Source organism: Condylostylus longicornis, unplaced genomic scaffold (assembly GCF_029603195.1).
Source record: "Condylostylus longicornis isolate FDR11 unplaced genomic scaffold, ASM2960319v2 ptg000028l, whole genome shotgun sequence".
Classification (NCBI taxonomy): domain Eukaryota; kingdom Metazoa; phylum Arthropoda; class Insecta; order Diptera; family Dolichopodidae; genus Condylostylus; species Condylostylus longicornis.
Genome location: NW_026577997.1, coordinates 1,347,248 through 1,363,001, shown reverse-complemented (window position 1 = coordinate 1,363,001; position 15,754 = coordinate 1,347,248). Strand labels below are relative to the sequence as shown.

At 27.5% G+C, this 15,754-nt stretch overlaps 1 protein-coding gene across 5 annotated transcripts in view; it reads right to left on the bottom strand.

Moving 5' to 3' along the window:
• The window catches only part of LOC129607728 (oxysterol-binding protein 1), a 92,956-nt gene that overhangs the window by 40,322 nt on the left and 36,880 nt on the right, over positions 1–15,754 (bottom strand). For all 5 annotated transcript variants that reach the window (XM_055518891.1, XM_055518892.1, XM_055518893.1 and 2 more), the window contains 2 exons: positions 13,069–13,231; positions 12,743–12,902 (listed from right to left, as the gene is read on the bottom strand). In XM_055518891.1, the coding sequence (XP_055374866.1) occupies positions 12,743–12,902; positions 13,069–13,231 (323 nt within the window). The remainder of the gene's footprint in view (positions 1–12,742; positions 12,903–13,068; positions 13,232–15,754) is intronic.

The window sequence follows — 15,754 nt, the reverse complement described above, 5'->3', positions numbered from 1 at the left end:
TTTAAATATAGAAAACTTTAGAACACAAAAGCATCTTGTATATAGTTGAATGATCACACATATAAAAATTGCGCTTACGTCAATTTTATTATCTATACAACAAGATAATGTGTGCTCGAGTACAATATTATGCAAAATTTTCTACAACAAATAACACGCTAAATAAATAAATAATCTTATGCATATATAAGTCATTAAAATAAAATTTAAATATTTACACTTCGTTTATTAAGAAATTTGCTAAAAGAATCGCTAATATTAAGTAACTGCTTTTCGTTTTTATTACTTGGTTACCAACTTAAGAATAAGTCATATAGAATCATGTACATATTTGCATTTCATTTTGATTTTAATTTTGTTAAAATTGAGCATTGTAAATTGATGGTGCAGTGCAAAGGTATGGTAAGTAATCAATTTTTAAAAATGCGTATTGTTTTACACCAAAGCTAATTTCGAACAGTTTGGTATATATTTGAGTGCCGTACGTGTATTCATTTGCGAGATCGGTGTGGTTAGAATAGGTTAAGTGCAAAGTCGAAGTGGCAAAAAAAAGGCTAATTGCTTTCTTAGAATGTTTATATTACAAAAACTGATACAGTGATGAAACACAAATATTCTATATATCACACATCAATTGGTACTAGGAATTTTAACACTGTTACCCATTTTATACCAATTTTATCACCTTTTGGGTAAAAATTTATTTGAAGTAAAAAACTAATTTAAATAGTTTAATTACAAAAAAAAATTAAATTATAAATGTAATTCCAATTAATTGGCTTCTTTTCGCAAATTTGCCTACTTTCAAAACGCTTCCCTTTAAAATTTTAAATTTGCTACTTAGCATATCTTTCCGCTTCACCATCGATATGTCCCGTACAATCTTGGTATTTTTACTCTTTTCAAATTTAAATTTATTGTACTCGTGTATATATTGTATAACAACTTTAATTTTTTTTTGTTAATATAATTAAAACTAATATAAATAATAATGACAATAGAAAATGTTATAAATACTAACGTGTTTCAGGTGATACTGCTGTAAACATGTTTGTTAAATTACCAACAAACCGTAACATTTTTTTTTAAATTATAATAATTTAAATTACAAAAAAAGAATTAAATGAAATTAAATTTCTTTTTGTTTTAAATTAGAATTTTATTATTATTTATTTTTGACACAAATATTTTAAAATAGTATTTTCTAAGAAATTTTAATTTTTACTATAATTCTTAATTCAATAATTTTTATCACATTCCATAATTATTTTAAAATTAATTCACTATATAAAAAATAATTCCTATAATTAATCCATTTTTAAATTAATTTAATTTTAGAATTATAAATCACACACGATATATAAAAAATTAATTGACTAAATTCACTGGCTACCAAATTACACACTTATTGCGATTTATAAATGAAATTTCACTTTTTTTCATTAAAATTATAATAAAATTATGTACAATATTTATAATTATTTTACTATTTTATTATTTTACAATAAAAAAAAAATTCTCATTAATTTTCATAATTTTTTTTTATTGAAATTTGGAATGATAAAAATCCGTTCACTTTAATTTGTGAATTTTGTGTTGGTGACAAACGATCGCGCTACCATATGTGATTAATTATTAACTGTTATATTTAAAATATAAAAATAAAATTATGATTTTTTGCCAATCAATATACATGCATGCACACATACTTATTCACAATTTGTCATTATATAATACTCAAAACTAAAAAAAAAATATTTTTTTAATATTGCTTATATACACATGTTCGTACCCTATAATGGTAAATATACTTACATATATACGTATGTAAAAGAATGAATTCAATTCACGGTATGAAATAAATTAAAGCCAAAAAAATAAATAAATTAATTATACAGTAAAATCCAACGGAGAAAACAATTTATAATTTAATAAAAAATTATTGATAATCAATGCGAAGACCCTACTGAAGTGTTTTCAAATATTTTTAATTGAAGAAAGAAATTAAAAATATCAGAAATGATTTAACGTACTGTTTGATCCAATGGCTGGCTAAACTAAATGACCATACATGCACTTGCATATGCATAGTCATTACGCTTTGCAAATTATGCGTTTGCATGTATAGCCATTTATATTTGACATTCCAGTTTTAAAAAAGTAATAACAGTAAAAAAAATATATTTGCATTTCAATCGAAATTGTAAATATTTTCGAATCTTCTTGTAATTTTTGGGGAACTTTTGCACAATAACATATAATATCTTACAATACATATAAATTTAATTTATATACAGAAAAAATACTATTAAAAAGTATATAAAAAAAATAATTATAATTTAAATACAATATAAAAAAAAAAACAAAACAAAATATTTTTTGCAAATTTTTGATTTTTTTTTAATTTTAATTTTTGGCTTTATTCCCAAACTTAGTTAAAACAATTCACAATAGGTGCTTGTATACATAAACAAAAAATATTTTTTTCGTAAAAGAACAATAATAGATAGTAAACAATTACTACATACATATATATAAATGTGTGTATAATATACTTAGTCAGTATAATAATAGTATAATAATAGATAAAAAAAATTTCGATATAAATAAAATAATTCCTTCTAATTGTCAAAATATTTGAAAACACGTTGACGTTCTTTCTTATGTGTGCATGTATTTTGATTGTTTATGTGTAATTATACGCAAAATTAATAATTATAATTAAAAATTCGGAGTTTTTGCGTTTTTTTCTTAATTTTTTATTTAATAAACTTTAATTATTTATTTATTTAAAATTTTATTTCTTTTAAATTATTAAACTAAAACACATACAATACAAAAATTTTTTCAATTCTTTACTGTACATTTTTGTTAAGTTATTAAATTTAATTTAATAAAAATTTCATAAAATTAATATTAAAAATATATAAAATTACTAATTTTTTATTTTTAATATTTTATGGTATTTTGTCTACGATTTTCTCTTTTTTTTAATTTATTTTTGACGTGAAGTTCATTAAACGTTACAGAGACGACTACTATAACGATATTTTAAACGACACTAGAGCGAGAATAAAATAAAATATGATAGCAAAAAAAAAAAAAAACAACCAAAATATGGAAGCGAAAACAAAAATAAAAATTAAACTTAAAAAGAATTGTGCTTATAATTTTTGTTGTTTTCATTTTTCTTCATAATAAAAACACAAAGGACACCACTAAGAACAAGAAAAACACAATAACAAAATAATAAAAAACTGATTAACAGACAGAATTGAAAAAGAAAAAACGATATAAGCAAAACAAAATTTCAAAAGTTCTTAATATCGAGAGAAAATTTAAAACAATAGCTAGTGATTGCAAATGAAACTTTCAAAATTTCCTAATACTTGTACACTAATGTGTACATGTGTATTTAATTTTGTTTTTGTTTTCTTTTGTATTTCTCTATTTAATGTCATAAATTTTTTATTTTATTCTCGCCGCTTTTCTTTTCATAAAATGTTTTTTTTTTAGAAAATTATTCTTTGTTGTCTTCTATTTAAACTTTATACAATAGTACAATTAAAATTTAATTCACAGTTGAATGAAAACCGTTTTATGTATAACAGTTTTAATTTGTGTATAACAATAAAAGTTATTTATATATAAATTTTACGATATTGGATAAAATGAATTTCAAAACAAAAACATGAAAATTGAAAAAAAGCTTTTTAACGATTATTCTGATTTTTTTTTGCATACGTTTAGTTCTGTTATACAAGTTGTTATGCATCTTGAAAGACTATTATTGCCTCCAATAAAAATTTTTAAATAATTAGAATAAAATTTTGATCTCGTAAAACCAATTTGAATACATTAGCAAGGTACGATTAAATTTTTATTATTTTCGGTATTTAAAATTGCCGATTTCCATGCGTTCAAAATTGCAGTAGGCCTTTATGGAGCTATACAGCTCTTAAGCTACATTACGTATTATGACATTACTGTAATTTTGAAGTCAGGATATCTTTTATAAAATTTCCCAAAATAATACAAGAAAATTGTGATGAATTATGAATTATGTGAATTATAGAATATATAAATATATAAATAAATAAACCTCCTAGACATATGCAAAATTATTGAATTCAATGACGCAAAAGTTTTCATTTAAAAAAAATTATTTTTAACTGTCACAAAAGTTAATTTTTTGCGAAAACTAATACGAAATTGAAGTAATCTTAAATTCTCTATAGTTTATAAAATATTCAACTTTTTAACTATTAGTTTTTGAACAAGTTTTTTTTTACACTTATACCTACACATATATATTCATATATGGGGTTTTTTTTGTTTAAAAAGATTTTTTACGAAGCAAACCAGAATTCAATGTAAATAGACAAAAAGAGCTTTTTTCAAGAAAAACAAAAAAAAAATTCTTATGGAATTTTTAGGTGCAGATGTACTCAATTTAGAATTCGGATATAAAACTTTTTAAATTATGCATATTTATATGTATATAGAAAATTATAATATGTAAATACATACATATATACACTGACATCATCCATACATGACATGTATAAGTACAGTTATGATAAGGGTTGGATAGCTTAATAGTAGTCTGTTTTTAGTTGACTATTGAAAGTGAAATATTGAAAAAGTTTTTCTGTTTTAAAAATATTTACAAAAAAAAAAAGTACATCTAAAGCTATTTTCATAATTTCTTTGGAATTAATTCATTAATATTTAGTACATACTCGTATACATTAATATTTACATAAATATTTTGATAATTTACATGCAAATGTACTAGAATTATGTTTTAAGAACTTCATACGAAATTCAAATTAAAGTGAAGGACATTTAAAATTTTTGACATATATCGGTCATTACTACTTGTTAAATACTATTTACTGTTATACTAGTGAAAAATTTGAAAAAAAAAAACAAATATTGACTTTTATCATTCAACAACCTTAATTAAAATCAAGAATTGAGTTCACTTTTCACAATTTCTACAACTTTCAAATTCAATATTATTATAACAATATCAACAATTAATCTTTTAATCGAAGTCTAGTGTAAGTTCGGAATTGAAACTAAAAAGTATAATTACTAAATTTGAATACAATGTTGTAAGTTGCAATATTATGACACTCTTAAATGACTTAATTTAAAATATTAAAACGATAAATGTAAATTAGTTCGAGGTCATAGTGGTTTTTTTGTTTTCAAATGAATATTTTTTAATTACTATTTATATTTTTTTAATTTACATATAAGAACTTATAAAATTTTTGCAATATAGGTTCGTTTGTATATTGAAAAAAAAAATGAATATTCATGAATAATAATTAAAGAAAATAAAATAAATTGCAAATAGATTTCAAGTTTGTTGAAATGTATAGCAATATTTTTGTGTGCAACATTCATGACTTACAATTGTTGCTTTGATTATTTTAATAATATGCAACTTCCCGTTTCTAAAATAACTTCATCTCATTTTTATTTTTGTTTACTATTTTGTTATTCCCCTTGGGAACATAGGGCTTTAACATGGTATCTCCAATTTTCTCTGTTTTGGCCAATCTCTCGGCCCCAACACATTTTTTCCTTGGGGACCACACTTAAGATGGCACCTTAGAATGCGGCCAATTCATTTCCATTCTCTTCTTCTTATTTGAGTATCTATTGTTTCGTCATCAACTACAGGTTTCGGTTCATGATTCTTCTTGACCAGAATATTCCACATATTATTTTGAGGCATTTGTTTACGAAGACCTGTAACTTCTGCATATTAGATTTAGACATGGTTATTGTCTTCCGTAAAGCAATTATTAATTCTCATCAGATTGGTCTTTGTTGTGTTTATTTTGAGACCGATTTTCTCTGCTTTTTCAGCCAAGTTATTTATCATGACCTGTATGTCTTCGGTTTTGTATTTATGTGCGTGCAAGCTTTGTTATTTATATACGAGCTTCCAGCTTATTCCCTTGCAAATTGATGCTGTCTCCCTCATACATTTGTCCAGCACTGTGATGAAAAGCAACGGAGACAGAGGACGTCCTTGTCTGACTCCTACTGTTGTCTTGATGAGGGAACTGTGCTTGCCATAGTATAACACCACTGATTCGGAAACCTTTTTTTGGGTTAACTTGTTTTTTGTATTTTTATTTTTTACAATTCTATCATGATTTGTTGTGAATTCGGACATGAGATGCCAATTACCTTTACGTCCAACTTTTGACTTGTAATTTTCAAACTGGCAACAAAAATTTGAAACAAAAACAAAAGCCAATTTTAAATTGATTTAGTTGATCAGTTTTGTTTACCATTTCACTATGACAGATGAACGTCCAAAACACAACGTCAAATGACCGCTGGCACACAGATTCACGAGATTTGACATCTCTAGAGGATTTTTTTCACCCAAACTCAATTTACCGTAAACAAAATTAATTTTTCCAACATTCTTGCCACAAAAATTATGCCGGCCTATTTATTTTTGAGAAATATCTTAAATATCGAATGAATTTCACCCATTTTTCGCTTTTTCTTCAATTATAAGTACCTATATATTGAATTTCCGTTCTAAATATTCTTCAAGTTTTAGTCAAGCTATTAAAAATATCGTTAATGTTGTTGGGTTATGCTTAATTATAAATTTCATTTTTGTGTATTTTTAATATTCCATATATTCTTTTTTAATTATTATTGAATGAATAAAAACAGACAAAAAAAAAATTGAATACTAAAATATTTTTTCATATTTATTCTTGGAAATTTTCTATTTAAGTAAATTTTCGTTTTTCTTTGCAAATTTCATATTTCTTCTGTCTTTCATCTTCAATTGCAATGTAAACAGTTAAAAAGGTAAATGTGGAAATGTTTATAAATACTTATATGAAATTTTACATTTTATTTATAGTAAAATCTGGTCATGCAAAACCGAAATTTTGACTAATCTAGAAATGCAAGGAATCAAAATTTGTTTTCGGCTCAGATAGTTTCTCCGGGATATTCAAGTTGAAAAATAATTATATATTTTTGTTTAATGGTTAAGCTTCTAATTATTTTTATTGTTGTATCTAAAATAGAATTAAGATTAAGAATTTTGTCGTACAAAACCAATTGAATTATGATTTATTCATATGCCCCCCTTAATTTGATTAATAAAAAATGTGTAATAGCCACCAAAATATTATAATAAAACAATCAATAACGACATTTATGACAGCAATTTCACAATTTCCGGCTAATTCATGAAAATTTCCAAAATTTACAGATATTTCCTTCAGGTGTCGCGTTTTACAAGTTTTTTTTTTCGTTTTTTAATATCAAATCATTTTTAGGTACAGCAGAATTGCAATTTTTCTGTCCCAGTGTTCATCTCTGACAAGATTTACTGTATATAGAAAATTGTTTGTAAAATCGACTAAATGAAAGTTTTTGTGTTTAATATTTAATGAGAACTCAAAACAAAAATAAATATTCAACATTTTCCACTTCAAAATTTTTTTTTTTTGCTTTTTCATTGTCAAAATCATATTTTTGCTTTTATTTTTGATTATTATAAAATGTAATAAGTTGGTATATGCCAGCCACCAAAAATATTTTCTTAAGAAGAATATAAAAAAAGCGAAATTAAGAAAACAAAAATGAAATTGGCCCTAAATTTTAATGAATGTCAAGGTCGAAATTTGGCCGAGTGGAAAATAATTTCTAAATCTAATTCACAATATGATTTCGTTTATTTGTTTTCATATTTTTATTTTTGATCTATGTATAGCTCGTGTGTATTTCCCATGTAATACGGAGATCTTTTTATAAAATTAAATACATGCTCACATGTATTGTAGGTATGTAATATGTGTTTTTCAGCATAATGATATACTCGGAAAAAGTATAATAAAAATTTAATGTGATTTTTTTTTCTTTTTTTTATTATTAAAAAAAATATTTTGGCTTCTGCTACAGAAAAAAAAATTCTATCTTTATTCTAATTTTTATTAGCCATATTAAAATTTGTTTAATTTCTACTTGATGGCGTTACAAAATTGATATTTCGCTCATGAGATTGCTACTACATCGAAGGATTGATTTAATTCTTAATCCATTGCAAAATTTATCCTCAAATGTGAAGGAAGCAATTTAAAAAAAATGAAATGAAGAGAAACGGAAAATATCTAATATTTTTCTCTCTCAATTAAGTTTCTTAAAGTTTTTTCTAAATGTGCCGCCTTTTTACTATAGGGCGGCTAGTTTTAAATGTATATACATATGAACATATATTTTCACTCGGTTTTACAATTTCTCAGTTATACGACATAAATACATATCATTCTCTCATTTTTCTTTCACCTGATACCTCGTGACTAAAACGGAGAGAAACATAATTGAGAAACATAATTTAATTAATAAAATGGAAATTATTGGGATATATTTCAGGTATTTTTTTATGAATCATGTTAAATCAACTCTCTATATTGCTCTCTTTTTTTTCCTCACTGTCAATAACTGTCAAGCATAGAGCACTTATTGGAGTTGTTATTATCTTCATATATAAATTAAATTTAAAAATTAATTTCCCATATTACTTTTAGATTTATTGTGAATTTGAAATAAATGTGTTTATAATTTTAATTTCTTAATAAAATTGCAATTAAAAGTCATAACTTTCAAAATTTTCACAATTTCAAACTAAGTTTTATAATTTAACACAAATGTTACACTTTTTACTTGACAACATCTTAAATATACTTATATGAAATATTAGAATACATTACGTACGTAGCATTAATTCCTTATAAACATGAGGGTAGAGGTTAATAACTTTTATATCTTTCCGTTGACGGCGCCATTGTTCACAGTATAATAATATGAAGTTTAAAAGCATGAAGGTCATGTGTCATGTAAAATCAAAATTATATTATTGATAGCAAAATTTCACCCACACGTTGGTTTGCTTTTTTTTTGTTTTATTTTTATTTAGCAAAATTGCCGCCGTGGAGTTGCCATATGTAACTATATTATTACTTTATTTCTATACTAATGGATAGATAATTTAAACGTAAATTATTTATGAAAATCAAAAAAAAAATTTTGAATGACTTTGTGGAATGCCTGTCTGTGCCTTTGTTTCTGTTAATTTTTGTTTTTGTTAGCAAAATATCTAAATTATTGAAATGAAGGAAAACAGGTGCAAATTCTTTCAAAATTAGATATAGATTTCAATTTTGATGGAAATTGAGAAAATATAGCTGTTTTTTTGTATTCTTTTTATTATTTATATTTTTGGTTTTTTGAATTTCTCCTCTGCTCATGTATACGTTAAAGATTTGAGGAACTGAAAATATTTTTCAGTTTTTCAAAACAAGTCATCATTCTTATAAATTTCATTGTCAAAATTATAAATTTAATTATATTTTATTAAAAACAAAAATTTATGATGAAAATTTTTTTAAGATTTCAAAGTGAAGAAGAAATTGCTTTTGGTTTTCTGTTTTATTTTTGCTCCTATTTATATCCTCTTTTGATTATCGTTGGACTAAACTTAAGGAATTTTAAAGAATAAACATTGTTGTAGAAAATAAATTTATTTTTATTTTTGGTATGCTGCCGGTATTCTTGCCACACTATCGAAAATTATTATTGGAATTATAAAAACAATAAATTGTGCTCTCTTAATAGAAATATTTTTGAATATAAATGGAAAATTTTTAGAAAAAAATAAAAATGTAGAAAAATTTTAATATCTCATTATTATTAAAAAATTACTAGAAATTTAATCTTATTGAATCAAATAAGCAAATAAGTCTATTGCCCTTTAAAAATTTATTTCTTTAACAGTATTAATAGCGAGTCTGCTGCAAAAAATTCTAATTTATTGGAATTTATTAAAATAAATCATTTATTTCACAAAATTGTCACTCAAATTTATTTCATAATTTTTGGAAAAAATTTAATGAAAGCAAGCAGAAAAATTATTATTTAAAGTTAAGAGAAAAGTTAAACAGACTAAAAATAATATATGTATAAGATCACGCATCGCATGAAAAATTTTACTGCTTCTGTACCGAATGTGAGAAAGTCATAGAATTCCTCAAGTAGGTGTGAATGATTTAGTGCTTTTTTTAAGAAAATTACCAAAAACAAAATGAATTTTTACTGCTTGTGTTCGGAAGTTGCCATCATGTTTTTTAACAAAGAATTTATTTTCATGCGATTTAAGACGAAGTTATTTTCCAAAAATTTTCAAAAGTATTAAGTATAAAAACAAACAGTTGAAAAAGAAAATTCGGAACTCTGTGGTATTTACTTTCATATCTGATAGTAAACTCCTCCACTCAAATCATCACATCACAAATACGAGCACAAGAAATACGAATATAGCTTAATACTTCGGTTAGGAGAACATTTTATACGAATATCAGACCAAAACAACGGATGTATCACACTCACACTACTCATGGCAACACTGTTTCTAACACATCTTAACTTCATTCTAGTACCAGCAGGGCTAAAATGAATGACACAAGTCTAATTGTTGCAGTATATATAAAAAACAAAGCATAAATGTATGAAAAGATACAACATATAAATAAATAAAAGTTAGGTTATGTTAGATTTCACATAAGACATATTTAATATAGAGATTAGATTTCAATATGTGGTACAAATGTATAACAGAAAAATGTCATGTTTGTGACAGAAACAAAAGGAATTGCTTACTACTTTAAAAATATTAATAGGGTTAATGACTACAATAAATAGTAATTTAAAAAACTGTGGAGCTTGTTAGATCTGGGAAACTATATTACAATATTTTTTGAATTGGCTTTCAAATTTCGTACAAACAAATTTATTTTTTTTATGGTTAAAACTATCTGTACAATACCATTTTGCTACAGCCAAATATTTATTAAACAAACAATACCAACGAAAAATTGTAAACTATTTTTAGAAATTCCGAAAATCAGCCGGACAGAAAGTGGTCACAAACACAAAAAAAATAAAAATAAAAATTTTAATGAATTGTCACATAAATTTTCACTATAAAAAAAAAAATTTTTTTTAATAAAAACCCAAATAAAATTTAATTTAATACATTGTAGCCTAAGCTTATGCTTTTCTAAAAATAATTTGCAATTTGTGCCTCCCCTGGGACTGGGGGGACGGGGTCTGGCCATGGTCAGTCGTCCCGATTTGAGGCTTTTGTTGGGAGTTCTCACTGGGCACTGCCTCTCGGGGGTCCATCTGAAAAGGATGAAAGGGTGGGGAAGGCAGCGCTTGTGCCTGTAGGAGGACAAAACCATGGAGCACTTATTGTGTGAGTGCGAGGCGGTTACTCGTCTGCGACTGAGATGCTTCGAGGGACTTTGTGACCTCAGGCAGGATCTCGCAGCTTGATGTGGCTGCCCATACTGCGGTTTGTCAGGGGCCTAAGTGTAGGGCTAATATAGGTGGGAATGGAAATCACAAAAGATCCTTTGGATCGACGTAAGAAGGACTTAAGAGCCTCTGTCCCCGGAGAAAAAAAAAAAAAGCTTATACATTTAAAAAAAATACACAAATCAAAAAAATTTATTGATTAAGTTCCAAGTTAATCGAAATTAAGAAAATAAAGAAAAATTAGCCACTCATAATAAGAATATACAAAAAGAAAAGAAAGATAAATTCATAAATGAATTTTTGAAAATTATATTAAAATAATTGCGTTTTTTTCGTTTAAAAAAGTATAAAAGACGCTGTACAAGAAATTTAAAAAATTTTTCTAACTAAACTGTAAATCACAGACAGCCTTGGAATATCCGTTTAGTTCGTGCCAAAATAAATGCAGAAACTTTCTACAATTTGTTATATTTTCGCATTCCAATTAGTAGAGGTTGTAGGAGTAGCAAGAGAAAAAAAACCCTGCCCGATAACCCATGCACTAGGCCAACAAGAAGGTCCCACATAAAACAAATTCCTGAACCACTACCTCAACCAATTTACCTGAAAACCACCTACTTGAACCAATCAACCTGTTTTGCGAATATTAAAAACCGCCCGAAAAAAACCCCCTACAAATCCCCGTAATTATACATTCCTATTAACTAATTTTCTTGGGACCTAACTATGTAATAATTCCAAAAAACTGTAAGGTAGTACAAATCAATTTGTATGGTACTACATTCCATTTCTGCAATTACGAAAATAGTTTCGCGAAAATCGAATTACATAGTAAGGTCCCTGATTTAATTTTTTCTTTAATCGCATCGAAATTTTTAATCAAACAGTTGATAATTAAAGCTGTACATTCGAATTTTAAATAAAAGTTCTTGAAAATTTTTAGAAATTAAATTAGTATCTTTGTGTTTTTTTTTTTTTTTTGACTTTATTATTTTTAGTTTAGGATGAATAATTTTATTGTTATAATTAATTTTTTATTTTACGTGTTATTATTTTTTTGCATGTCAATCAAACCACACCATTTCTTTATTTCAAATAATTATGTAATTATATGAAATTTTTTTTATTTTCATATAAAAATATTAAAAATCTTCATGACCATTAGATGACTAATGTAGCGCCTCACTATATGCAATTATCTTTAAATTATACTTAAACACGTAAATAATTTTGAATATTAAAATTTTTAAAATTATATTTTTTGTGAACAAGTTTTAATATTCTCAACTTTTTTAAAATATTTTAATTAGAAATTTGATAAAATTTAAAGAAATTCGAGAAATTTTAATTTTTTTTTTCCACTTACTTGGTATAATACGATGTGCGGCTTGTTCTAATTGGGTATGTTGTCTGGCTAATTGTTCGACCATTTCTTCTAATCGTTGTCTTTGTTCACGCTCGTGTTGTAACATTTTAGACCATTTTGAACCTTGACTTTGTGCTGTTTGTAAATAATCATTGCATGCCTACAAAAACAAGCGTAATTTTAATATTAGAAGAAAAAAAAATTTAATTGAAAATTTTAACACTTTGCCGTCTATTGATTTTATTGATAGTGCGAGGCACAATAAACTGCACAAAGTGAGTATATTTTCACTATTATAATAAAATTTATTCAAATTTTATAATTACATTTATCATAGCATTTGAGGTTATCCTAAATAATGTTGCACGTTCATTAACAATTTTACTTCTATTGGCGAAATCATCTCCAGATTCTAAATCTGTTAAGGCTATTTGAAGTGCTTTTCCATGTTTTGATATTAAATCATAACAGGTTTTGAGGTTTTCCAATCTAAATCCGCCCATTTTGTTAGCAAAATTAAAAATGTTTTACAATGTAGAAAAAATTGTTTAAAAAAAAATTTCATATTTTTTTTTAATTTTGTTTTTAATTTTTTTAATCCAATTCGAAGAGTTCAATATGAAATGAGAAAAAAAAAGGACGAAAAGAAAATAAAAACAAAAAAAAAGAAATAAAATCAATTAAACTAACAATTAAACCCAATGAACATGATGTGATGTAAGAATATTTTAAACATTTACAGTTAAAACAAAAATGATATCTGAAAAATTTAATGATTTTTTTTAATTAAATACTAATTACGAAATTTTATTATTGTAAATATTGCAACACAATGGTAGTTTTATAGCACAATTACTAACAGTGTTAAAATTTAAAAATTATATGGTTGGTTATTAAAATCAAAGCCTTCTTTAGAGCTTCATAAATAATACAAAACTAATTTATTAACACTAATGATTTGCCATGTATAATTCACCATGAAATCAGCTGTTTTGTGTATTTTCACCAACACTTGATTTAATTTACCGAATATGGTAAATTTGCTATAAAACATCAATATTTTAAAATTCAACAAAAACATTATATGTTATAATATTGACAATACAATTATAAATAATTAAAATTTAATTTATGATTTAGTTGGTATATATATATATCATATTTGAAATTATTTTAAGCTAATTTGCAGTCAAAGTGTTAATGAAATTATTTTATGAACTTGATGGTATATGAATTAAAAAAAAATACCGACGTAATTTTTGTGAATATTTCCACCACATAACCATTAAAATTACATTAAAATGGGGGGCCCAAAACCGCACTGTCACCTCCTAGTGGTGGGCCCCGGTAATGGCGGAGGATAAAGGGGTGATTGAAACGATCAAAGTTACGTTCGTGTCGTGGTCATGTCTCGCGGCGAGCCTCTTACTTTGTAAGTTTCAGCCCTATATCTATACGTCAGCTGACGACAGGCGTCCCAAGTCAAGGTGAAACGACATATGCCGATGACTGCGTGGCTAAGGGGGAGCTTAGTCGTGAGTATGCGGACTCTGGATACCAGGCACCTTCCAGTTTAAACGAGTCTTCCCATGTTATGCCGGGCTCTGCCATGGGTGACTTTACTTTCCCGCGCTATTCGTGGGACCAGAAATGGAAAACATAAACAATAACAGCAAAAACAGCAACAACAAGAACAACAACTGTGGCAAACACAACAACTGCAAAAAGAACAACATCAACAACAACAAAAACAATAACAACAGTGACAAAGGCAGCGCCTCCGATGGAGACGGATAATCAGGATCCTCTTGGACCTATTATCCAACAAACTGAGGAGGCCCTGCAAAGGTTGGACATCAGGGGAAAAAAACAATATTTCTTTGGTGCAATTAAGCGGCGTATCGCGGCTTATATCAGGGATGGCATGTCCCCAGAGGAAGCTCGCAGATATGAGAAGGAAAGGCTGGAAAAGCTGAAGGGTGTTGTGGTCGACCATCCCCAGAAGATAGAAAGGTCGGAAAGCAACACCCCTGATGCAGGGCCCTCAAAAAAGAGGTCGATGAAGGGCAATGTTGAGGAAAAGGTCTCTGGGAACATTCCTCAACAAAACCCGAAAATGACTTCTTATCGGGATGCAGTAGGGATGTATCGGGATGCATCCAGAGGAAAGGCTATCCTCAGTTCAGATGGGGAAAATCAAAGTAGCCATCATGGATGAAATGGATAAAGTTGTGGACTCTCATCCACAATTCACTGCAGCGTTGCAAAGGAACGGATGAATATCCGTAACATGCAACAACCAAAACACCAGGGAGTGGATAACCAGTGTCTACAGGAAGATAAAGCCTTGGGACGGTTGCGACGTCGTGGTACTGGATGGCGACGACATGCCCAAACAGCATGTCTGCGTCACCTACGTACCAAAGGACGAGACAACCGTCAGTCTCTCCAGGGACAAATTTCTAAGTAGGATAGGGAAGCAAAATCCCGGCCTCAAGATAAGTTCCTGGAGGGTGCTGAGGATGGATAAGGAAAAGGACGGGGGCTGCTCCATCACCTCTTTCGGATTCCGGATTGGAAGATCTACGGAAAGCGAAGTTCTGACTTTTCCTGAATTTCTTCCGTGTTACCGTTCGGGTTAAACGAAGAAAATCCTCTCAAGGTGCTGGCGGCAGGGCAGGACAAATTAAAAACCAATGCCTACCTCGGCAACGACGAGCACTTCAGGCCAACCAAAAGAGCCAAAACTCATTGGAAAGTCTGAAGTCGCTCCGAAAATGGCGTTAAGGGAAACGGAAGAACCATCGACCAGCACGCCAAATACAAGCGTCCCGGGTGAATCAAAAGGGCTCAAGCCCATTGGGAATCCCGGAACTGCTTCGGTATTTGCTGTTGGAGGGGCTAGCGTGGCAACTTGGACGGCAAAAGAGGCTGTGGCAGTGCAGGCGCCCACCAAAATGTGTAAAAAGGCGGCAATGGAAGGTAAGGCTCATGTAAAGCCTTTGTCTAAAG